This window comes from Martes martes (assembly GCF_963455335.1).
Source record: "Martes martes genome assembly, chromosome: 17".
NCBI lineage: Eukaryota > Metazoa > Chordata > Mammalia > Carnivora > Mustelidae > Martes > Martes martes.
Genome location: NC_137905.1, coordinates 50337152 through 50361608, shown reverse-complemented (window position 1 = coordinate 50361608; position 24457 = coordinate 50337152). Strand labels below are relative to the sequence as shown.

General features: G+C 49.5%; 1 protein-coding gene across 2 annotated transcripts in view; it reads left to right on the top strand.

Moving 5' to 3' along the window:
• Positions 1-6588: 6588 nt before the first annotated feature.
• Positions 6589-24457, top strand: part of ZNF541 (zinc finger protein 541) — a gene marked incomplete at both ends in the record, with an annotated part of 30329 nt that continues 12460 nt past the window's right edge. Inside the window, 7 exons of one of the 2 annotated variants that reach the window (XM_080829062.1) lie at positions 6589-6889; positions 10287-10530; positions 12099-13935; positions 15631-15689; positions 15965-16124; positions 16350-16517; positions 17430-17754. In XM_080829062.1, coding sequence (XP_080685188.1) covers positions 6589-6889; positions 10287-10530; positions 12099-13935; positions 15631-15689; positions 15965-16124; positions 16350-16517; positions 17430-17754 — 3094 coding nt within the window. The remainder of the gene's footprint in view (positions 6890-10286; positions 10531-12098; positions 13936-15630; positions 15690-15964; positions 16125-16349; positions 16518-17429; positions 17755-24457) is intronic. The other variant, XM_080829063.1, reaches the window with a different exon arrangement.

The following is a 24457-nucleotide window of genomic DNA, read 5'->3' as shown; positions in this document are numbered from 1 at the left end:
TGTAAAACAAAACAACCAAACCAATGTAATTCAAATTACAAACATCAGTTTAGTGGGAGGGGTGCTATTTTGCTAAAACCGAACAGCTTTCTTGAAAGAAACATCTTGTGGAAGGCTGCACTGGGCCGCTGTGGGTTTAGCAGACCCTGTGATGCCTCAGGTCTCCTGTCCTTTTCCTCAGTTCAAACTGCAGCAAGACCTCCATTTGTACCCTGATGTCTGTTGGCTTTTAGGTGACCCCGAAGGCCTTGTTATGAGCTAAATCCACCTCTGCCCCCTTCTCATTAGCCTGTGGCAATTAAAAGCATCCCTTTTGGCATTCATGCAATTGTAAACATACCCCGGGTGTGGAAATCACATGGTAGTACTGGGTTATAAGGTAGTAAACCAGTAATTCTCATAGACTGATTTTCTTCTCTTAGGTTGTTCTCTGAATGAAAGCACTAAATTATAAGATTCTTGGAAAGAATTGGGAATGTCTGCAAGGTTCTAGGGGACCACAGACCCTGCCCCACAGGGATTAGCAGGGAGCCCTGTATCTAGAAGGTGCTAAAACTTGTTGAATTGAATTTATCTGTTGACAGAACAAGAACAAGTTCAATATTGGCTGAGCGGGGGGGGGGGGGGGGGGTTGCTTTACAACCTGGAAAAGGATGTAAATATCAAAACATGGCCTTTGGACTTTGGGCATGCCTGCCCCAAGTGGTAATGAAACCAGTTTGTTCTGTGGACTATGGGAGTATGTTGGAAAGCACATGACTTGGCCTGTGGGGAATTCTGCCCCTATCCAGAACCTTTTGTGCTTTCTAGATTAATTGGTGTAGTGCAGTGTCAATTTATTTATGGTGAATTAGTATTGTGTAGTGGGTAGGAACACAAGCTATAAAGTCAGAATATCTGGGTTTAAGGTCCGGCTCAACACCTCGTTAGACATGTGACTTTGGACAAATTACTCAGCGTCTCAGAGTCCGTCAGGTCCTTTCCTTCTTTGTAAAATGGAAGTGATACAGCTCCAACCTCCAGGTTGTAGAGAGAAGAGAGTGAACTCATGCATGGAAATCTCTGAGAAGGAGAAAAATGCCTCATATTTTATTTTATTAAACATGGCTTCATGTTTATTTTAAACAACGTTTTCTCTTTTCTTTTATTAGCTTGTTTTTATTACTGGAATCTGAAAAAAAGAGATGGCTTCTTTCCTCTTTGCAGTGCTGAAGAAATTCGTTTTGCCTCAGAATATAAATTTCTATGGCCCACACTCCCTTCTCTGCAATTTAGAAATCAGAAAAATTCTGACAATGCCACAGGGTCACAGACCTATTGGGTGGGCAAACCTGAACTCACAGGTTACCTTTTATAGTATTTATTCCGTTCACTCGGAGTCATCACAGGTGTTGATGCAGAAATAGTGATTTGGTTACCAGGCACTACCCCAGGCCCACTGAAGGTTACTTAACATACAGTGTTTTTCATTGATTTACCCATATTCTGAATTCTAGAACTCACTTGGGTCTCAGAGTTGTACTCTTGTGGGCCTGTGTTCCCCTTTTGAACTCCCCCAGTAGGCTCCACACCCAGACGTGCAGGTTGCTGCCTGACATGAAATGCAGATGTTCTGGGCACAGCTGTTCGACTCCATTTCAGCCTGGAAAGTTTAAAAACAGTAGAAACCAATAGCCTAGGAATCTAGACTCGAACTCCTTACTCTAGGATCCACCAGATTTGTTACCAGTGAGTCATCAAGGATTTACTAAATGTTTAGGCAAGGATGGAATTATTCATAATAGCCCAAAATGGAAACAGCCCAAATACACATCAACAGATGAATGGATGAAGAAAATGTGCTATATGCAGACGATGGAAAATCGTCTGTCCATAAAGTCATGAAGTAATGGTGCATGCTGCAGTGTGATTTACCTTCAGAATGCTATTCTTCCCGAAAGCAGCCAGATGTAAAAGGCCGATACTGTTTGATTCCATCATTTGTCTGAAACAGTTGGCCCTCTCATTGAGCCATACTTTGTTTGCCCACCTTGTAATTATTTTTGTTGAGAAAGTGGACGTTTTTAACATTGTAATGTGGTGACTCTTGGAATCAGATTCTCCTCCCCCTACCCCAAGGTTTGTTCCTGGCCACCGCTTATGAGTTATAACGTTTGGCTAGTGACTTTTGTAGACGCACGTTGTAGACTGTATTCTTTGTCGTGCATGGTCAGCAAAGTCTCTGTTCTGTTAGTTTGCCGTCAGCTACGATTTGGCATAGATTTCCTTAAGTTCCTGGAGTCAAAACACATCTCCTGGTCGTTGCAGTGGGGCTCTGTGTTGAGTGTTGGGACACAACTTCTGCGCTCAGCAGGAGTTCACAGACCCAAGGTCAGCCAGAAGTGAGAGCTTAGGGCCTTCACAAGTGTTTTCTGAGCATGTGCCTGCCCTGGACACATAGCCTTCTTGATTCCTTGAAACATGCGGATGGTTTTTTTGTTGTTGTTGTTTGTGGTTTTTTTGTTGTTTTTTTAAAGATTTTATTTATTTATTTGACAGACGGAGATCACAAGTAGGCAGAGAGGCAGGCAGAGAGAGGGGTGGAAGCAGGCTTCCTGCTGAGCAGAGAGCCTGATGTGGGGCTCGATCCCAGGACCCCGAGATCATGACATGAGCCAAAGGCAGAGGCTTTAACCCACTGAGCCACCCAGGCACCCCAATGTGGTTGGTTTTTATTTTTAAAATTTATTTTATTCTTAGTTAACTAGAGTCCGTAGTTTACATGAGGATTCACTCTTTGTGTTGTGCAGTTCTGTGGGTTTTGGCTAATGTATAATGTCTTGTACCTACTATTACGTGAATCACACAGAGTAATTTCACTTCCCTCAAAGTCCCGCCTGTGCTTTACCTATTCATCCCTCCACCCTCCCCTCAAACCCTGGCAACCACCAGTCTCTGAGTGTCTCTATAGTTTTGCCTTTTTCAAAATGCCATATGGTTGGAATCATATAATATGTAGTCTTTTCAGACCAGCTTTTTTCACTTAGCAACATGCATTTAAGTTTCCTCCATGTGTTTTTGTGGCTTGATAGCTCCTTGGCTTTTTTTTTTTTTTTTAAGATTTTATTTCTTGAGAGAGAGAGTGTGAGCAAGCACAAGCTGGGGGGAGGGGGAGAAGGGCAGAGGGAGAAGGAGAAGTAGGTTCCCCACCAAGCAGGGAGCCCAGTACAGGGCTCAATCCCAGGACCTGAGCTGAAGACAGATGCTTAACCGACTGAGCCACCCAGGTGCCCCTAGCTCCTTGGTTTTTATTGCCGAATAACATTCCATTGTACACAGGTGCCAGAGTTTGGTTATCCGTTCTCCTATTGGGAGACATCTTGGTTGCTTCTAGTTGTTTGCAGTTACAGATGAAGTTCCTATGAACATTTGAGTGCAGGTTTTGTGTTGACATAAGTTTCCAGCTCACAGGTAGATACTGAGGAGTGTGATGACTGGATTGTACAGTGAAACCATGTTTAGTTTTGTAAGAAACTGCAAGCATGGGAGCTTTTCAGAGCCCTGACTCTTCAAAGCCTCTCACTGTCCAGCTCTTCCTCCCTGGCTTTCAGTGGCAAATCTGTTGTTGGCCCCGATTAATATCCTTTGCCCTGGGCTGCCGCACCTGCCGCATTGCTTTTATTTTTTATTTTCTGAGCTTTTTTTGTTGAAGTATAATTAATATACACTTACATTAATTTTGGGTGTGCAATGTGGCCTTTAATGTTTTCAACAAATGCCATCCTCATGGCTGTTCTCTGCCAAGAAATTCCAGGTTAGGCAAAATCAAGGCAAGACCTCCGTGTTAGTTTTACAGGAGCCATCTGACAGGTCAAGACAGACAAGCTCAGGTGTGAGAACAAGATCTTCTCTGCTGCCTTCTGCACTAGGAGCCCCCACCAGAATGTGGCTTCTGCCTTCAAAACCTTCAAAATAGCTAGTGGGGGGAAGAAGGGGGATGAGACAGGAGTAAGTTAAAATGCCACAGGACCGTGTTTCATTCACCTTTGTCTTGCTAAGGGTTGGTTGGTTTGCAGCAAACCATTGGCTATTTTCCAGAGTTCCAATAAAGCTGACTTTTTTCATTGTTTCTGCAGTGGCATGGGTAGGAAGTTTTTAAAGTTACTAACTTAATCTTTTTCCTTCTCACAGGGCTATGCAGATAGTCTGTTTCCTCTTGGGTCAGTTTGGTAATTCGTGTCTTTTTAGAATCTGTCCATTTTTCTCCAAGTTACCTTCTTTGTTGGCATGCAGTTGTTCATAGTAATCTTTTATAGTCTTTTCTGGTTTTGTTTCTGCTTTATTTGCGAATTTTAGTCATTTGAGTCTTTTTTCTCTTTTGGGGGGTGGGTTAAATTCTACTAGTTCAGATGTTACATAGTTTATTCCTTTTCTTTTGGTAGTTACACTTGGATTTTTTTAGCATAGGTAAAGTACAAAATTAATCATTGTCTTTTCTTTCCCAAATGGTTCAAAACCGTATTAGCCTTTGAGCCAAGGTCTATGTGCAACCTCTTATGCCTTGTCTGAAAATGTCTTTGTTGCACACTCTTAATACTAGTTTCCTTGCATGTTGAGTTCTGAGCTGGCTCTCACCCTGCCTTCATCTGCTGGCAGTGCTATTCCTGGTCTCCTAGCCTCTGCTCTTTTGAGATGTTTGCCAGCAGGCTAGCCATCATCCCTTTGTAGACTGTCTGCCTCTCCTTTCTGGTCCTTTGTAGGGTTTTCTCTCTGTCTTTAGTGGTGGGCAGTTCTACTGTTGTGGGTTGAGGAGTGAATTCACTTTTACTTATCCTGCTTGGCTTTGCCCCACTTGGTATTAACCAATTATCTTCAGGAATTATGAGCTTAGTTCCGGTGTCCCTGCAATTCTGGAAACTTCTCCACCAATATCTCTTTAAGATGTCATTTCTTATGGGGCACCTGGCTGGCTCAGTCAGTGGAGCCTGTCACTCTTCATCCTGGAGTTGTGAGTTCGGGCCCCACACTGGGTATAGAGATCACTTAAATATAAAATCTTAAAAAATATATATATGTCATGTGTTCTGTGTTCTCTCCTCTTTGTGGGGAGGACGCCTATCAGACACTGTTAGTCTTTTGCATTTGCTTCTCTGTTTGTACTCTTTCAGCTTCCCATTCGTGTTTTCCATTTCTTTCTCTCTCTCTGCTGGATCCTAGGGGTACTTCCTCAGATTGCTCTGTTGATTCATTATTTCTCTCTTCAGCCCTGTTTCTTCTGCTGCTTAACCCTTCTCAGTGAGCTTTTGATTTAAATGTCTTCATGACTGTTTCACTTGTTTCTTTTTTAAAATGTTTGGTCTTGCCCTGTACTGACTTACTCTTTTCTCATGCTGGGTTTTATTGTCTCCCATTGCCCGTTTTCTTGGGGACTCTTGGGGGTACTCTCTGGCTTGTGTGCACAGTTTTTCTTCTTTTATTTTATTTTTTTAAGATTTTATTTATTTATTTGAGAGGGAGAAGCACGCTGAGCAGAATGCCTGACACGGGACTCGATCCCAGGACCCTGGGATCATGGCCTAAGCCAAAAGCAGATGGTTAACCAACTGAGCTACCCAGGTGCCCCATGTGCAGTGTTTTTCTTTTTGATTGTGTAGTTTTCCCATGCATGGCTGGGCTCTTCCAAGATCCCAGATCTCTACTTCCTGTAAACTCAGGGCCCTGTTTCCTTTTCTCCTGTGTCAGTAATGACCCTGGGTTCCAGCCTCCTGGATAATGCTCTTTAATAGGAATATAATATGAACCATATATATAATTTAAAGTTTTTTTTAGGAGCCACATTGAAAAACTAAACAGAGGCAGATGAAATCCATCTTAATAACATATCTCACCCACTGTATCCAAGATATTATCATTTTAACATGTAGTAATATGAAAACATACTAAACTTATTCTTTTTTTAAATACTAAGTCTTCTAAAGCCAGTGTGTGGGTTAGACTCATGGCATGTCTCAGTTTGGGCCAGTCCCATGTCACGTGCTTCACAGCCCTGTAGGACTAGTTGCCGCCATATTGGCCAAGAGGCTCAGTATCAGAGTCTGACTTTGCCCTCTGGCTGACTTGAGCCCACACCTCTGAGTTTCCTTTGCATTTTCTCCTTGTTGCTGGCACATGGGGTTTTGCCTCTTTCTTGAGCTTGGCTACGTATTAAAAATTTTCTTGTCATATTTCTCTGTGTTTATAGCCGGAGAAAGAGGTCAGTTCTGTCCGCCATGTTGCCGGAAATCCTTCCATTGATTCCTTACAACAACCTTATGATGGAGTTTCTCTTATGCCCAGTTTACAGATGAGGAAACTGGGGCTCGTGGAACTTAAGTGAATTGCCCAAGTCCACATGGCTGTTAAGTGGCAGAGAACAGACCCAAACACAGGTCTGTTTGAACTCCAAGTCCACGCTCCATCCGCCATGCTGCATGGCCATCTCATAATTTTGATTCCTCCTCATTCATTTTCAGGAATTAGACAGCACCAAGAGCTTTTCCTCCCTGACTCCTTACACGGCCTTGCTTGTCTGGAGAGTAGCTCTTGGCCAAGACCTGGCAGTGGAGAGCCATGGACCAGTACAGCCTCGGGGACGAGGGTGCCCTCCCTCCAGAGTTGCATCTCCCTTCGTTTTCTGAGAGCCTCAATTGCAGCGACACCCTCAACCGGGATCTGGGTCCCAGCACACGAGACCTGCTCTATGCTGGCCTGAGTGGTTTGGACCTGGACCCCAGCCTCCCAACGCCCGACATGGCCAGTGAGGTGCTGGAAGACAACTTAGACACCCTGTCCCTGTACTCAGGGAAGGACAGTGACTCTGTGAAGCTGCTGGAGGAGTTCGCAGACCCGGAATCTCAGGCTTCCTTACAAGGTGAGGCTGTCCACCTGGGTCCGAGGGCCCCGAGGGCTGTGTGAAAGCTCCTGTGGCCAGCTCGGGGTTGCTTCTGCACAGGCTGGAAAGGAAAATTTGTATCCTCCACAGGCGACTAGGAAACAGGGGACGGTCACTTTCTTTTTTAACTTGGGAATTGTTTCCAACTTCCTAGTCAAGGAAACTAAACACTGATCCAGAGGAATAATGTTGAGAAACTGGGCCATTCGTGGATGTCCTGATCTTGTGTGTTGTGTGGGCAGTTGTTTAAGTTCATGGGAGATTTTCCTACTGATTTACATCTCAGAGGCCCTTTCCATGTGTACAGAGTGACCTGGGATCCCGTCTGTCTGTCACTTGGTTGGCTAAGCTTCCCCAGCCTCAGTGTCTCATCTGTGAAGTGAGGGGATGATAGTGTCCACTCTGCTTCCCTGCAGAGTATCAGCAGTCAGAAGCAAGAGAAGAAAGGACTGGAAAAGCACTGCACAGATAGTAGAGCATGAGACAGATAGCTGTCATTTCCATCAGTGTCGGTAGAGCTCATCTCAGACTCAGACAAGTCTCTCTCTCCAACAGTAGAGGAGCACAAGGAGAACGGATGCAGTAGTTAAATGGCTTGGTGCGATTTCTGTCGGGTTTTTTGGTTTGCTTTCAGTCTTCCCCAACAAGATAAATCCAATTTTTAAAAATTTTTTAGAAGATGTATTTATTTCTTTGAAAGAGGGCATGTGTGGGGAGGGGCAGGAGAGAGAGAATCTCAGGCGACTCCCCGCTGAGCACAAAGCCCACCTCGGAGGTTCGACCTCATGACCCCGAGTTCAAGACCCGAGCCCAGACCAGGAGTCGGGTGCTCAAGTGACTGAGCCACCCAGGTGCCCCAAATTCAGTTTCTGCTAACTCTTATCACGGGTTCGTGGGTCAGTTGCTCAGACGGGTTGACTGAGCTAGAGCCCTTTGATGGTTCCATTCACACCACGTGCATGGAAGGCCACGTCCATGATGGCTCTGCCGAGCAGGGGTTCAGAGAACGTCTGCTCCAGGAGCAGCTCTGGGAAGGTCCTGAAGACTTGCCAAAATGAGAAAGTCCCAAAGCCCCTCTCCACACAAGACGCAGTAGACAAGGGCTCAGCTTTGTCCCCGTGTTGGAACGATGGCCAAGGTGAACTCCTAGAATCATGGGACAGGTGCAGTGTTGTAGGCACGGGGCCAGGCCTGGGGGTGCTGCAGGAATTAGGGTTCTCAACTCTGGCCACAGAAACCACCTAAAGGATGCTTGTAGTGTGAATATGAGTGCATTTTGCTGGGCAGAGAACTGGCAGCCTTCGCCAGGTTTTCACGGGGGGGTCCACGTCCCTCCCTGCAAAGTGTGTTACCAATCATTAACCTAGTTCAGTTTTTCCTAATGTGTTTAAAGAGGAGCCCACTGCCCATCATTACGTTCTATCTCCTTATACTTCTCCAGCCTACATTCAGGCCGATATAAATGCATACTTGCATTCTTCTTCTTAATCAGGAAAGTAACACACAGTTATTAAAGAAAACCTAGGAAACAGAGAAAAGTCCCATCAGGAAAACTCCCTAGCCAGGCCCCCGCATGTAGATTTCAGGAAACACAAGTGAAAGTGCTCAGAAAAAGCCTAGCTTTGCACGGGGGCATCAAGGGTGTGATGCGATTAGAGGTTTTTTCAAACCGAGCATATTTGCTTTCTAACGTGAGGTATTCCCTTGTTATCACACGTTACTCCATCGTGCGGTCTGACCGCACTCCTGCTCGTTAGACCACTTGTGTTTCTGTGAACAACTTTTCACAAGTTGAGCTTCCTCTGGGATGAGTTCTCTGAGCTTCCTCCTCCAAGTAGGTCTGCCCATCAGAGAACGACCGTCCGCCGTTTTCTAATACTCTCCTAACACCGCCTTCTGTGAAGATCCGGCAGTTTCCCAGGCCAGTGACCCTGCCTGATTGTCAGCATCCTTGCCAACGTTTTGAAACAACGTTCTGTTTTCCAGCTTTGTAGTTGCTTTAATGAGCATTTTTACAGTAGCTTGGCAGGGCTGAGGACGTCTCTGACAGGAGTCCTTTTCTTCCGCATTTAACCTGCTGGGATCAGTCAAACACTTGCCGCACTAATTTCTTACTCAAAGAGGAGGAGAGCAGGCGTGTTGCGGGACAAAAGGCCCACGGCCCGGACAGAGCTGGGGGACTGCCATCCAGGCTCCTTCCTACCGTGTCTCTCAGGTTGCACCTGCTGTGCTCACTCCTGCCCCCAGCAGTGCTCAGGAGAAGTGGCAGTTTCTAAACTTGCCATCTCATGAGGCAGTCCGATCTGTCTTGAAGACCAGTCGAAAGAGCAGGGATTTCTCCCACGGTTGGTCCGTCCACCAGATGACTGTGGAAGTGCCCGTGAGTGTGTCAGGAGGGAATTCCAGGCACTGGAGACGGCAGGAGCCCACAGCGCCCTTGCATCCATCACCCCTGTATTTCCGGTGATTTGAAATCTGCTTCTCTTCAGTCGGACACAACCCAACCTAATCTCTGTCCCTTGGAGCAGGACAGAAGCAGGCTCTTTCCTCCCCTCATGCTGACCCTTGAGATGCTGTCCCACCCCTCTCTCACCTGATCACTCCCCGTCCCTTCCCGGGTCCTCAGGTGAATGGTTTGTAAACATTTTACCCAAAGGGATACAGAAAACACAGCAATGTAGTCAGATACACAAGAAAAGGAAAACAGAAGTGGCCCAGAGTCCTCCCAGTCTACGCCATTCTCTCAGCTTATTTTCTATTCAAATTGTTTTGTCTCTTTCTGTTCTGTAACGGGTTGCTATTCTCTCACTGAGTAGCATGGTGTGAATATCCATTCATGACGTCAGATGTTTCCCCCAGTTTTATCTTAAATGCTGTGTCCTAGACTATTGAGAGTGTCTTGCGGTCCCCGGCGTACCCTTTCATCAGATGCTAGGTGATTTCTAACAGGAAAGGCAGTGCTGCTGTTAACTGCTTTGCCAGCTACCTTTTCGTACAAATCTGTGTTTGTTCCTTTAACATCCCAGAAGTGGAATTAGCTGCCAGGAAGGATCTGTGCTTTGCTGAGGTCTTGGACTCTCTTTTTCTGGCTTGGCCTTCTGAGAGCACCACGGATGGTCTAGCCATAAATCCCAGCCCACAGTGGTCACTTTGTCCCAGAAGTGCTTCAGATCACCGCCGCCATCCCTCCGAGTGCCATCCCTGGGGTCCCTTCTCCCCTCCCCCTTCTCTCTGTGTGCAAAGCTGCTAGAGTTGGAGGACACAGACGTGGTCCCTCTGCCCCGGCGGGCTGCAGCCCCGAGACTCACTGAGTGCCTTAGCTGTGCCCTCTGACTTCCCCACACGTCTGTAACCTGTGCTCTCTCCCTCTGTTTAGACCTCGGACTTGGCGCCCTCAAGGTGCCTAAGGAGACTGATGAAGGAGGCAGGGCCACCTGTGGGAGTGCCAGGAAAGGCAAGCGGCAGCACGCTTCCCCCCAGAACCCACTCCTGGACTGCAGCCTCTGCGGGAAGGTGTTCAGCAGCGCCAGCTCCCTGAGCAAGCACTACCTGACGCACAGCCAGGAGAGGAAGCATGTCTGCAAGATCTGTGGCAAGGCCTTCAAGCGCCAGGACCACCTGTATGTCGGAGTGTGGTCAGGGGGCTAGCGGGGAATGGGCGAGCTGCTCCTGGGTCTCCCTCACCCCATCCCAGGCACCCCCGGCCAGCCGTCCAGCTCCCCAAATGGCTGGAAGCTGTGCGCGGACGCCCCTCCCGTTCTTCTCACACTGCCCGCTGTGGAGCACGGGGCTCACACGGCCCAGGACAGGTCCCTCTGCCCAGCCCACATGTTCCCACTGGGACGGAAACCATTGCCTCGATTGCAGGCGGGACCCTTGTGGGTTTCAAGACACATACGGGTTCGCTCCAAGGCAATTTTGTCATGCAGGGAATTGGGCTAACTATGTAGAGAAATGCACGGAGTCCCCAGCAGGTGTCCAAGGAGGACAGATCTGCATCTCATAAGGCCTGTGGGAATAATTCAGGGATATGAGAGATTCCGAAATGCCTGTTTCTAGAATATGGCAATGGGGCATTGTTTTTTCTTACTCCTTTAAAAAAAAAAAAAAAAAACCCTCTCGATTTAAAAAACTAAAGCCCATTGTAAGAGTTAGGAGCCAGAATTCCCTTCGTTCTCAGAATCTTGGAAATGATGAGCCTTTCTTGCTAGCGAGACAGGAAAGACAGACTTTTTTCAAACCCAGAGACTTGCCAGTGGGAGATGGCAAGCCCTTGCATTTTTAGGAGGCTCCTAAACTCCTCCTCTTCAGCTTCCCTCAGAAGGGTTTCGGGGGGGAGGGCTGCTCTAGATAACCCCATGTGCCATGCGGATTAGACTGTCCAGGGTAGGGCTGTTGGGAACCTAGGGCGGGACTGACTGACTGACTTGTTTATGCTTGCGATATGCTAACGTAGCCAGAAGTAGGATGTAAATGTAGTACATATTCATATTCATTCATAATTGCAGAAATTACAGGAGGCACATTTGGCTGTTTGGTAGAAAGTTTTTACCGATGGGGCATCTGTAATTTTTTTTCCCCGGGGGGTAGACGCCAGGTAGCGGAGCGGTCTCCTTGGAGGAGTGCTAGGAGAAAGCAAAGACTGTTGGGCTAAGGGAAAGGTTGTGCAGAAGTAAGCATCTCCTTGAGCGTATCCTGCAGAACCTTAGTCCTCAGGGACGCTCCGAGGGGCTCTTTGAATAAATGCTTCTGTGGACAAGTAAGTCCGAGAGACGTGGGAGCTGAAAGAGGGGTTTGTCTACCTACTGCGCGGCTTTTAAATTTGCTGCTCTGATCCTCCAAGGAGCAAATAGTGTTTGTTCAAAACTTGCTTGCCAGCTGAGCCCACGTCCTCAGGGAGCCACTCTGGAGGACTGGTATTCCTCGGGAACTCACTTTGGGGAACGCCAGTCTGCCTTTCATTGATTTTTTTTTTCCCCCTCCGATGAGGGGTTTGCTTAAAGGTGAGGGGCAGGAGCGCCCCTTGCATTTGGCCATCAGCGGCCGCTTGGGTCTCTCCTCATGGGGGGGCGGGGAGCACGTATAGCTTCTGATATGGCCGCACCACTGCCCCTTGGGGACACCCTTGGGGCCCCCGGGGAGCGGCAGCGGAGGCATCCGCTGACTCGCTCCCCCCATGTGGCTGCAGGACCGGGCACATGCTCACGCACCAGAAGACCAAGCCGTTCGTGTGCATGGAGCAGGGCTGCAGCAAGAGCTACTGCGACTACCGCTCCCTGCGCCGCCACTACGAGGTGCAGCACGGCCTGTGCATCCTGAAGGAGGCCCCCCCGGAAGAGGAGGCCTGCGGGGACTCCCCGCACGCCCACGAGGCGGCCAGCCAGCTCGCCCCCGCCGGCCCTCGCGCCCCGGCACCCCCGGAAGCCCGGTCCCCCGGCTCCCTCTTGCCCAACCGAGACCTCCTGCGCTGCATCGTCAGCAGCATCGTCCACCAGAAGATTCCCTCGCCAGTCCCGGCCGCCGCGGGGCCCGCAGACGGTGGAGAGGGCAGGACTGTGGCCTGTCCCTGCGCACCCTCTTCCGGGCCCTCCTCCTGCACCTCAGCAGGCATCCCGGCGGCCCCTGGGAACGCAGGCACGGACGTTCCCGAGGAGCCTCGCCCCCCGAGGAAGGAGCCTGCCGCTGCCATGTTCACGGCTGTGCACTCGAGAGGCATGGAGAACGGCGGCTCCGACTCGGCGGAGTCCGAACCGGTGCTCCCGCTGCCGCCCAGCCTGGAGGGCTGGCCTGAGGGCGGCCCCCTGCCTGCCTGCCTGCCTCTGTTCCGAGGCCAGACTGTCCCTGCCAGTTCCCAGCCAGCTGGCCACAACTTCCAGTGGCTCCGGAACCTGCCTGGCTGCGCCAAGAGCAAAGGGAACAACGTGTTCATGGTCCACAAGACCCCATCGATGCCGTCCCGGGAGGGCAGCGAGTCGGGCCCGGGGCCCAGCAGCATCTCCCCTGCAGGGGAGCCCTCGCCCAGCCCAGGGACCGTCAATCTGGAGGACACGTTGCCCTTCCCTGCCACACTCTTGAAGGCGCCTGGGGAGGCCTCCGGTGACCCCAGATACGCTGGCGGGGAAGACGACGCCTGGGTTTCCAAGAAGAGCAAGTTTGACTGTGACTCCTTCTCGTGGCAAAACCCCGGGGAGCTGGGCCTTCAGGATGCCCAGAAGCCGAGCGCGCTCCCGTCGGACAGCACGCCGCTCTTCCGGCAGCTGTTCCTGAAGTCCCAGGAGTCTCTGGTGAGCCACGAGCAGATGCAGGTGTTCCAGATGATTGCCAAGTCCCAGCGGATCTTCTCCCAGCTCCCCGGGCCCGAGGGCAAGCAGGCCGCCCTGAAGCCCCTGCCGGGGCCCTGGCCGCAGCAGCCAACGCCGCCAGCACCCCCCGTCGACTCTCTCCATGCTGGCCCCGGAAACCCGGAGCCAGAGGGGTCCCCAGCCCGCAGGAGGAAAATCACGCCTGTGTTCCCCAGGGAGGCCTCCCCAGCCAGCACCAGACGGGACTCGAAGGGAGGACCCAAAGGGGTCACCGCTCCACCGTCCCTCATGGCCTCATCGTTGGACACCCCCGGCAATCCAGACATCTCCTCTCTGGCCAAGCAGCTGAGATCCACAAAAGGGACCTTGGACCTGGGGAACATATTCTCCCCCGGGGGCACACGGCAGACCCAGTTAGGTGGGGAGGAGCCCCTCGGAGCCCCGCTCCCAGGGAAGCAGGCCCAGGCGGAGAACGGCACGGCATTGGGGGCCACAAAAGGGGAAAAGAGCCAGGCCTGCGCCCGGGGCGGAGGCTACAGGCTCTTCTCCAGCAACCCCAGGTCCCAGCGCTTCTCGGGCTTCCGGAAGGAGAAGGTGAAAATGGATATGTGCTGCACAGCCTCCCCGAGCCAGGTAGCCATGGCCTCCTTCTCGTCGGCCGGGCCCCCAGCAGAGCCACCCCAAGACTCCAAGTCCAAGATGACCATATTCAACAGAATCCAGGTACCTGGGCTCTCCCTCACGAGACCCAACACCTGCCCCTGCTCCAGGCCGGAGTCTCCTTCCTGACTTGCTCCCGCATTTATTGGTTGGTCAGGCGTTGTGTGTCATCTCGGGGGTTCCTCCAGGGCAGGTTTAGAGAGGCAGAAAGGAACGTTCGTGGAGACTCTGGTCCCTCCTGTCCCGCCCCCCCCCCACCCCGCCGCCCAAAGAGCTGGGAACGAGGTCTTTCGAGTTGTCAGACGCTTTCTCCCCAAAGCTTTTCCTGCGCTCTTGCTGTCTGCTTTTCACTTCCTTCGGTTCTTCAGAGGATATAAAGCTAGAGATCCTGCCCCCGGAAATATTTCTGCATGCGATACCATCTCTCTCCTGGTGGGAGTCACGGTCACGACCCCGGCCGGCCCTGCCGAGCAGTAGTAGCCCGGTCCTTGCCAGTCCTTGCAGATGGCACGGGGTCTGGGCACGGAGAGGGGGGCCACTCTGTCTCACCCCGGCCCGAGGTCCAGCACCCTTCCCGCCACCCCACAGCTGCCTTTTTTTTTTCTTAACAGCCTGTATCATTTAACTCACCATTTTAAAGTGTACCCTCCAGTGACGTTCAGTATATTCACAAGGTTGGGCGTCTGTTACCGCTCTTTGCCAGAACGTTTTCATCACCCCCAAAAGAGGCCCAGACCCTTCGTTGTCACGCCCAATCTCTCCATCCCTCCCGGCCCCTGGCAGCCAGGAACCTACCTTCTGTGTCTGCGGATTTGCCCCTTCTTGGCATTTCGTGTAGTTGGAGTAGTTGAAATCACACACTGCGTGGCCTTCTGTGCCTGCTTCTCACGCTTAGGGTGGTGTTTTCAAGGCTCGTCACGCTGTGGCACCCCTCGGTGCTTTGCTCCTTTTCACGGCTGAGGGACGCTCCCCGTGCGGCTGGGTCACGTTTTGTGAACGTGTCCATCAGCTGTCGGGCGTCGTTCCCGCAGCTCAGCCCGTGTGGACTGCTGTGAACGTTCGAGTACAAGGTCCGCGTGCACGTAGGTTCCCCTCTCTCGGGAAATACCGAAGCCGGGCATTGCTGGGTCATATGGCGACTCAGTCTGAGGGACTGTGGGACTTTTCCAGAGGGGCCACACCACTCAGTGTCCCCACCCACAGTACAAGAGGGCACCAGCCTCACAGCCTCACCGCCTCACCAGCCCCGCTTGCACTCTAGGCTTGTTCGCCCAGCCGTGCTCGCGGCTGTGACTCGGCACCTCGGTGCCGTTTGCCCCGGCGATTGAAACTGCCCAGCACCTTTTCATGTGCTTAGTGGCCATTTGGAAAGCCTCTTGGGTTACGTGTCTTCTAGATCCTTTGCTCATTTTTAAGTTGGGATGTCGGGCTTTTCATCGCTGAGCTGTGTAGGAGTTCTTTATGTGTTATGAATACAAGTCCCTCGTCAGGTCGTGACTTGCAGTGATTTTCTCTCATTCTGGGGCCGTCTTCTCCCTCTCTGGATGGGTCCTTTGACACATGGCAGTTCGGACTTTTGATGAAGTTGAATTGTCAGTTCTGTCTTTCCGGTTCAGTACCCCACTACCGCCCGGGGCACCGGGTCCTCCTCCGAGGTCACGGAGAATTACACCTGGGCTTTCATCTCAGAGTCTGACCATTGGAGGTCTTGTCGGCCTCCTCTCCAACATGGTGGCTCAGATGTGTTTTCATCTTCAGGGTGGAAATATCTACCGGCTCCCCCATCCGCTGAAGGAGGAGAACGTGGCAGGTGGATGGTAAGTTCAGAGGACACACCCCGCCCGGCCTGGGGGAGCTCAGACCCTCCGATTCCTCTGGTGGCTCTTGTGTGCTGGGCCTGAGTCACCAAGTTCTGGATGCTTCAGTCCTGAAGAGGTATGCATCCAGCCTTGAAGATCGGGGCGTCCTCTCTCCACTTCCCAGGGTTCATCAAGCGTTAGCAGGGGATCAGACTTCAATAAACAAAGAGAAATTAGTGATGGGGACCGAGTCCCTTTCTCCCGTTCTTCCCTCCTGCCGTGTTTCCCCACAGTAACCAGCAAAATGGGGGCCCTGCAGACTGGGCAGAGCCAAGGAGCACTTATGTCTGCAGGAATTGCAGCCAGATGTTTTATACAGACAAAGGGCTGAGCAGCCACATGTGTTTTCACAGCGACCAGTGGCCGTCACCTCGAGGGAAGCAGGAGCAGCAGGTGAAGGGGCGCGCAGTCAGCTCTGTGCTGCTGGGGCTTCCGGGAGGTTTTCGGGGGGGCAGGTGACGGGACATCACTTATCTCAGGATGGAGGTGTGCCCCTGGGGGGAGCCTGGACGGGGCCAGGAGTCAGGGCTGGGCTGCTCCGGAGCGGCCTGGCCGGAGCCGCTCTTCCTGTCCTGCCCACCGGTGAATCTTACAGAGCCGTCAATTCTCTGCATTCAGGTGTTTGGCACGGAGTTTTGCAAGCCACTGCGACATGTGCCAAGGCCAGAGGGGGACGGGCAGAGTCCTCCAGGAGCTAAGAAGTCCTTGGACAACACGGCTGCGGCCTCTCCGGGGATCCCTGTGCCCATAGCTCCAGGGAACCGACCCGCCGGGAACACCGCCAAGGTGGGTGCCGGTCAGGCTGCCCTCTTCCTGCTGCTTCCCCCGCCTGCTGGCCGAAGTGGCCGAGGTGAAAGCCCGGCCAAACGGCCAAAACCCATCTGAGTCTCAGAGCGAGCTCGTTCAGTCACTAACATCCTCTGCTCCGCGGTGTCCGCCTATGGGAGCAGCGCTGCGGACTCTGGTGACTGCGCCCTCCCCGGGCCTGTCGGTCCAGTAGTCAGTAGACCTGTCCCCAGACAGGGGTGCCCCAGCATGGGCCGGGCTGTGAGGGGGATGGGAGGGAGCAGAGAGCATCCTGAGGGGGCACCAGGGACTCAACCTAAGGAGGTCGGGGGGGTCTTCCCAGACGAGGTGTGGGAGCAGAGACCTGGAGGAGAGGAGGAGTGGGACTGGCAGAGAGGAGCGGAGATCGCAGGGAGGTGACAGAGAGCACTGCAAGTTCACGTACCCAGTCTCTTCAGCCCATACTGGAGGATCCCGTCGGACAAGCCCAGGGGGCGCCGGGACGGGTCGCGTGGATGTCTTTGCTCGTCTGGCAGGACCTGTTGCTGTTTTTCATTTGCTCGAGCTGTGGCCCTTTCTGCCCCCCACTCTCTAAGGGCCAAGCATTTTGACAACTGATACTGGCCTCACCTCTTTTCAGATTCCCCTGAGTCAAGGGCTCTCCTTGAGGGCACGGGTGCGTGGAGGGCTCCAGCGGCTTAGTTAGGGTCTGGGGTCCGGCTCAGGCACGGAGGCCCTGCTCTGCTCCCTCTTCTGAGGGCCCCAGGCATGGACATGCTGGGTTGCAGGTCGTGTGTCGCTCTGTCTCGGGAGTCCGTCCTCTTTTCCCTCTCGCCTGCTATCCTGAAGACAGCTGTGTGGCAGGGGGGGCCTCAGGAGATCCCCTGAGTTCTGAACTCTCTTCTTCCGCAGGGACCGGAGAAAGATGGGGAAGAGAGAGACAGCAAGGATGGCAGCCAACACCGGAAGCGGAAGAAGCACCCCCAGTCCAAGGCATTGTTCATCCCTCCTCCACCCTCGTCCTTTGGGGAGCCGGGCCTGGGGGGATGCCACCAGAGCTGCCTGCGGTCTCCCGTGTTCCTGGTGGACCGCCTCCTCAAGGGACTGTTCCAGTGCTCCCCTTACACGCCGCCCCCCATGCTCAGCCCCATCCGGGAGGGCTCAGGGCTGTACTTCAACACCCTCTGTTCCACCTCTGCTCACGCCGGTCCCGACAAACTCATCAGCAACATGCGTGGTGAGTGACGCCGGGCACGACTGTGGTCTCTACTCCGGGTGGGCTGGGCCTGTGGAGGGCCGGGTCCCCTCCCTCCCACCACGCCGGGCCTGCTATGTGAGCCCCACGGCTGTTCGGGAGAAGCCCAGCACCCTCTGGGACCGGCAACCTTCTAGGTGTGAGAATTTTACAGCCAGAAAGAAAACGCAGGGACTGTTGACCCTGACCACCGTCCTGCCCGCCCTTTGAGTAATTTTACCAGTTTGGGCCAGAACAGAATTCATACGCCATACGAATCACCCACTGGACATAGTGTTTCTTTAGTAGTCTCACAGCCATCTAATTCTAGGGCAGTTTTGTCTCTCCCAGAAGAAGCACCAGATCCATGCAGTCACTCGCACCCTGGGGCCCCCCTCTCCCCTGCCCTGAGCAACCACTCCTCTACTCTTTCTCTCTACAGAGCTGCCCATTCTGGACATTGTGTATAACTGGGCTCATACCGTGGGGGACGTTTTGTCTAGCTTCCTCCCTCAGCCTCCACGGGTGTCCATGTGACAGTGCGTGCCGCGGTCACACACCTCTTTAGGGCCCAATGACATCCCGTGGTCTGGACATGGCACGTTCTGCGTACCCGTCCCTCACTCATGGGCATTTGGGGCATTTCTGTCCTCTGGCTGCTGTGAGTTATGTGCTCCTAAACACCATGTGCAGGTGTTTGTGGGACATGTTTCCTTTTCTCCCGTGTATGTTCCCAGGAGGGCAGTTGCTGGGTCATAGCGTAGCTCTGAGTTTAACCACTTCCATCGTTACAAGACCATTTTCCAAAATGACGGACATTTTGGAAATGTTATATGAAAGTTCCAGCTTCTCCACATCCTTGTCAGCCGTCGTGATCTTTCTTCTCGTGTGACCGTCCTGCTATGTGTAAGGTAGTTTCGAGCTGTATTTCCCTGATGGTTCCTGAGACTGAGGGTCATTCTGCGTACTTACCGTCCATCTGTTATCTTTTCAGATCCTCTGCCTGGATTTTGAATTGCATTGTTATCTTTTTATTATTCAGTTTTAAAAGCAGCTTCTCTATTCTGGAATGAAGGCCTTTTTCAGGTACATGGGTTTGCAGACTCTCTCCCATTTGGGGCATTGTCTTTTCATTTTATTCGTGGTCTTGTTTGCAGGACTAAAGTTTTTAATTTTGATGAAGTCCAGTTTATTTTTTGTCACTTGTGCTTTCCTCGTTGTATCTAAAGTTTTGCCTGAGCAAAGATCGCAAAGATTTGCCTCTCCGTCTTCTTGTAAGAGTTGTATCATTTTAAGTCTTAAATGTATGTCTGATCCATTTTGACTTCTATGTATTGTTTAAGGTGGGAGTCCCAACTCGTTCTTTTGCACATGGCTGTCCTTGTTTCAGCGCCACTTACTGACAGTGCTGCTCCCGGGACGCCTGGGGGGCTCAGTGGGTTAAGTCTCTGCCTTCCGCTCAGTCATGATCTCAGGGTCCTGGGATCGAGGCCCGCATCGGGCTCTGTGCTTGGCGGGGAGCCTGCTTCCCCCCCACCTCTGCCTGCCTCTCTGCCTACTTGTGATCTCTGCCCATCAAATAAATAACTAAAATCTTTAAAAAAAAAAAAAAGAAAGAAAGAAAAGAGAATGCTGTTCGTTTCCTCTCGAATTGGCGCCTTGTGGAAAGCCGATTGACCATAAATGACTTGTGATTCTTTTTCTGTTTTAATGCAGACACTTACAGCTATGAATTTCTCTCACAGCACTGCTTTAGCTGCATTTCACAAGTTTCAGCATGTTGTATTCTTCTTTTCATGTATCTCAAAGCATGTTCTGATTTCCTTTCTTATGTCTTTTTTAAAAATTTTATTTATTTGAGAGAGAGCACAAGTGGGGCTGGGGAGTGGCAGAACAAGAGAGAGAAGCAGACTCCTGCCAAGCAGGGAGCCCGATGGGGGTGGTCGATCCCAGGACCTGAGCCAACTGAGCCACCCAGGAGCCCCTGGTTTCTTTTTTGATACAGTGATTATTAAGGAGTGTGTCGTTTAATTTCTGCCTCTTTGTGAATTTTCCAAGTTGCCTTTTTTAAATTGATTTTTAATTCTGCTGTGGTCAGAGAATATACTTTGTATTAGTTCAGTGCTTTTACTTTCTTTGAGGCATTTTTATGGGCTAGAATACATTCTGTCATGGAGAATGTTCCATGTGTACCGGAGAAGAATGTATTCTCCCAATGATGGGCGGAAAACACTGTGGATGTCTGTTATGTGCGGTTAGTTCCGGTATTCTACTTCCTGTTGGCTTTCTGCCTGGTTGTCCTGTGCATTACTGAAAGTATTTAAGTATTTAAGCTATTTTTTTAAAGACTAATTTATTTGAAAGAGAGAGAAAGCGCATGTGCACGCATGGCGGGAAGGGGCAGAAGGAGTGGGACAGAGAGTCCCAAGCACACTCCGCATCAAGCACGGAGGCCGACATAGGGCTTGATTCCACAGCCCCGAGATCACTCCCCAAGCCAGAACCAAGAGTCATTCAGTCAAGCGACTGCACCACCCCAGCGCCCCTCCAACCATTATCTTTTAATTGTTCATTTTATTCTTCAGGTCTATCAATTGTTGCTTTATGTATTTATGGATTCTGTTTTAGGTGTATTATTTTTATACAATTGCCATATTTTCCTGATGGCTTGACCTTTTATCATTATGATAGGATATCATTTATCATTATGACAAGAATTTTGTCATTTTCTCGAGTAATATTTTTTGTTTTAAAGTCCCAGTTGGAAAAAATAAATAAATAAATAAATAAAGTCCCAGTTTGCAGGGGCACCTGGGTGGCACAGTCAGTTAAACATCCGACTTTGGATTTTGGCTCAGGTTGTGATCTCTGGCTGATGAGGTCGCCCTGCGTTGGCTCCACACTCAGCAAGGAATCTGCTGGAGACCCTCCCCCTCCCCCGCCTTGCTCCCTCCCTCTTTCTCTCTCTCTCAAATAAATAAATTTTTAAAAATAATAAAAGTCTCATTTTCCTGACATTAGTATAGCCATTCCAGGGCTTTTATGGTTGTTTTTCACTTAGTCTGTTCTTTCCTGTTCTTGTATCTTCACCCTGTTTGTGTCTTTGAAAATAAAGCGTGTCTCCCACAGACGGCATCAGTTGGATCATATTTTTATATCCAGTCTGAGAAACTGCCTTTTGATTGGTTTGTTTAAGCATTCTCTTTTATGGGCCAGTGATGCAGTTAGATTTATATCTGCCATTTTGCTTTTTATTTTCTATAGGTCTCATGTCATTTTCTCCTTCTGTTCCCCCCTTTCTGCTTTCTTTTGTTTGTATTAAGTGAATATTTTCTTGTATAACACATCGTTTCCTTTAATTTTTCACTTTTTCTTAGTCATTTCTTAGGAGTTGCTGTAGAACTTAAAACATACATTTTAATTTATCAGAGTATGCTCAGTCGTGTATTAATTTAATAAAATATAGAAACATTGCTAGCTAATACCATTTCTTCTAACCCTTCTGCTATTAATGTTGTGTGTGTGTGTGTGTGTGTATATATATATATATATATAACATTATGTTATATACGTGTATACACACATATATTAGAAACCCAGAAATATATTGTTGTAATTATTTATATGATTTTGTGTTATAATAAAGAAGACAATAAAGGAAAACAGGGATTATTTATAGGGGCACCTGGGTGGCTCAGGTGGTTGGGCATCTGCCTTTGGCTCAGCCCATGATCCTGGGTCCTGGGATTGAGCCCTGATTCGGGCTCCCTACTCAGCAGGGAGTTTGCGTCTCCCTCTCTCTCCCCACTGTCCCCCCTGCTTGTGCTCTCTTGCTCTCTCTGTCAAATAAATAAATGAAGTCTTTAAAGAGGAAAAAAAAAAGGAAAACAGGCATTATTTATAGAATTTGTTTTATTACCCTCCTCATTTACCGTTACTGATAACTTTATTTATTCCTGTGGATTCAAGTCACTGGGGTATTCTTTCTTTACTGCAGTGCAACTCCTTTTTATTGCCACACATAGTGTATTTCTATATTTTATAGGCCCCTAATACATACTGTTTTATGCAATGGCCTTTCAAGTCAATTAAGAAATATGTAATTATAATCTTAGAATTATCCATGTAATTACCTTTACCAGCACCCTTTGTTTTTTTGTTTTGATTCACTTACTATCTCGTGTCATTTGCTTTCAAGTCTCAGGAACTTTCTTAGGTGTCTATTATCAGTATGGAGATACAATTTACATAAAATTTATCCCTTTAAAGCATGCAATACGGTGGGTTTTATTACATTCACAGACCCGTGCAACCATTGCTACCGTCAAGTTTCAGAGATTGTCAGCACTCCCAAAAGAACCCCCACACTCCTTAGCAGCCACTCCTGTCCCTGCCCCCCACCCCCAGCCATAGGTAACCTCTAGTTTACTCTCTGTCTCTGTAGATTTGGCTAATCTGGACATTCCATGTACTTGGAATCCTGCAGTATGTGGTGTTCTGTGACTGTTTCCTAGCATAATGTTTTCAGGCTCCACCTGTGTTGCCGTGTGTGTGTCAGTATTCCATTCCTTTTTATGACTGAATGATATTCCACCTTTTTTTTTTTTTTTAAGATTTATAGAGGGTGGGGTCAGGGCAAAGGGAGAGGGAGAGAGAGAATCTCAAGCAGACTCCCCATTGATCATGGAGCCCAACTGCGGGTATCAATCCCATGACCCTGAGATCATGACCTGAGCTGAAACCAAGAGTCAGACACTGAACCGACTGAGCCCCCCTTTACTATTTCTTTTAAGGCAGATCTGATAGCAACAACTCTCAGTTTTTATTTATCTGAGAATGACTTTATTTCACAGTCATTTTTGAAAAGTAATTTGCTGGATATGATTCCTGATCGACAGTTTTTTATTTTCAACGACTTGAATATGTTATCCTTCTGCCTTTGGACCTCCATTGCCTCTGACAAGAAGTCAGCTGTTAACCTTACTGGGGTGCTCTTGCGTGAAACAAGTTGTTTTTCTCCTTTCACTTTCAAGATCTCTATCTTTGGCTTTCAGCACTTAGCCTGTGATGGATGTGTCTAGACGTAGAGCCCTTTGTGTTTATTCTCCTTGGTGTTTATAGTTTCCTGGATGTATACATTGGGTTTTTGTTTTTGTTGTTTACCAAATTTGGGAAAATTTCAGCTGTTGTATCGATGCCATGATACTTCACACGTTTTGTCATCCTTTCCTTGTCTTTCTCCGGTACTCTTGATTACACGTATTTTGTGGCACTTCATGATGACCCACATTTCTCTGAGGCTCGCTCCATTTTTCTCCATTCTTTTTTCCCTTCTTCAGATTACATAATCTCCAGTGATCTATCTTCAAATTTGCTGATCATTTCTCCTGCCAGCCGAAATCTGCCGTTGAGCCTAACCTTGGTTATTGTGCTTTTTTTTCCCTGAAGATTTATTTCTTTTTGAGAGTTGGGGGAAGGGCAGAGAAGGCATCTCAAGCAGACTCCCCACTGAGCACAGAGCCCCATGCGGGGCTCGATCTCATGACCTTGAGATCACAACCTGAGCCAAAATCAAGAGTCAGACACTTAAGTGACTGAGCCACTCAAGCACCCTGGTTATTGTACTTTTTTAATCCCCAAATTTCCACTTGGTTCTTTTAAAAATCTTCTGTCTCTTTACAGTATTCTCTCTTTGATAAGAAATCATCATACCTCCCTTTAATTTTTTTTAAAAGATTTTATTTATTTATTTGAGAGAGATCACAAGTAGGCAGAGAGGCAGGCAGAGAGAGAGGAGAAAGCAGGCTCCCTGCTGAGCAGAGAGCCCAATGCGGGGCTCGATCCCAGGACCCTGGGATCATGACCTGAGCCGAAAGCAGAGGCTTTAACCCACTGAGCCACCCAGGAGTCCCTCCCTTTAATTTTTTAAGTATGGATGCTGCTGGGAGAAGAAGTCCCCCTCCTTGGGTGCCCCTGCCTAGGGTGAGGCACTCCAGGTAGAGCTTCTGTTAATGGAGCTTGGCCTCCAGAGGGGAAGTAATGGGCAGATGCCACAGACTCTCACTGTTCTTACCAATATTTGGTCATTTTCTTAAATGAGTATTTCCTAAAATGCTGTATGCCTTTAGGACAGCTTCCAGAGAGCTTAGCTTCCTGTTCTATAAAATAATTTTTAATCAGTTAATTTGTCGTCTTGCTGAATTCCTCTGCCTCTTCCATGCAGTGTTTTTTTTTAAGTTGTGTATTATCAGGGCACCTGGGTGGCATGGTCAGTTGAGTCACCACCTCTTGGTTTCAGCTCAGGTCATGATCTCAGGGTTGTGAGATCAGGCCCCGTGTCAGGCTCTGTGCTCAACCCCAAGTCTGCTTAGGTTACTCTCTCCCTCTCCCATCTGCCTCTCTCCCCTGCCTCTCTCTCTCAAGTAAATAAATCTTTTCTTTAAAAATTGTGTTTTATGATGGTAAGAAGTTAACATGAGTCTCCCTTAAGTGAGTAAGTGCTCAGAACATCATTGTTGATTACAGGGACCACGTTGCACTGTGGCCCTCTAGAGCTTACTCATCTGGCATACCCAACACTTTACACTCATTGATCAGTAAATACCCACTTCCCACTCCCCCAGCCCCTGCCAACCACCATCCCACTTTTGATTATATGAACTGGACTATTTTTTAAAGTTTTTTTTATTTATTTAGAAAGAGCATG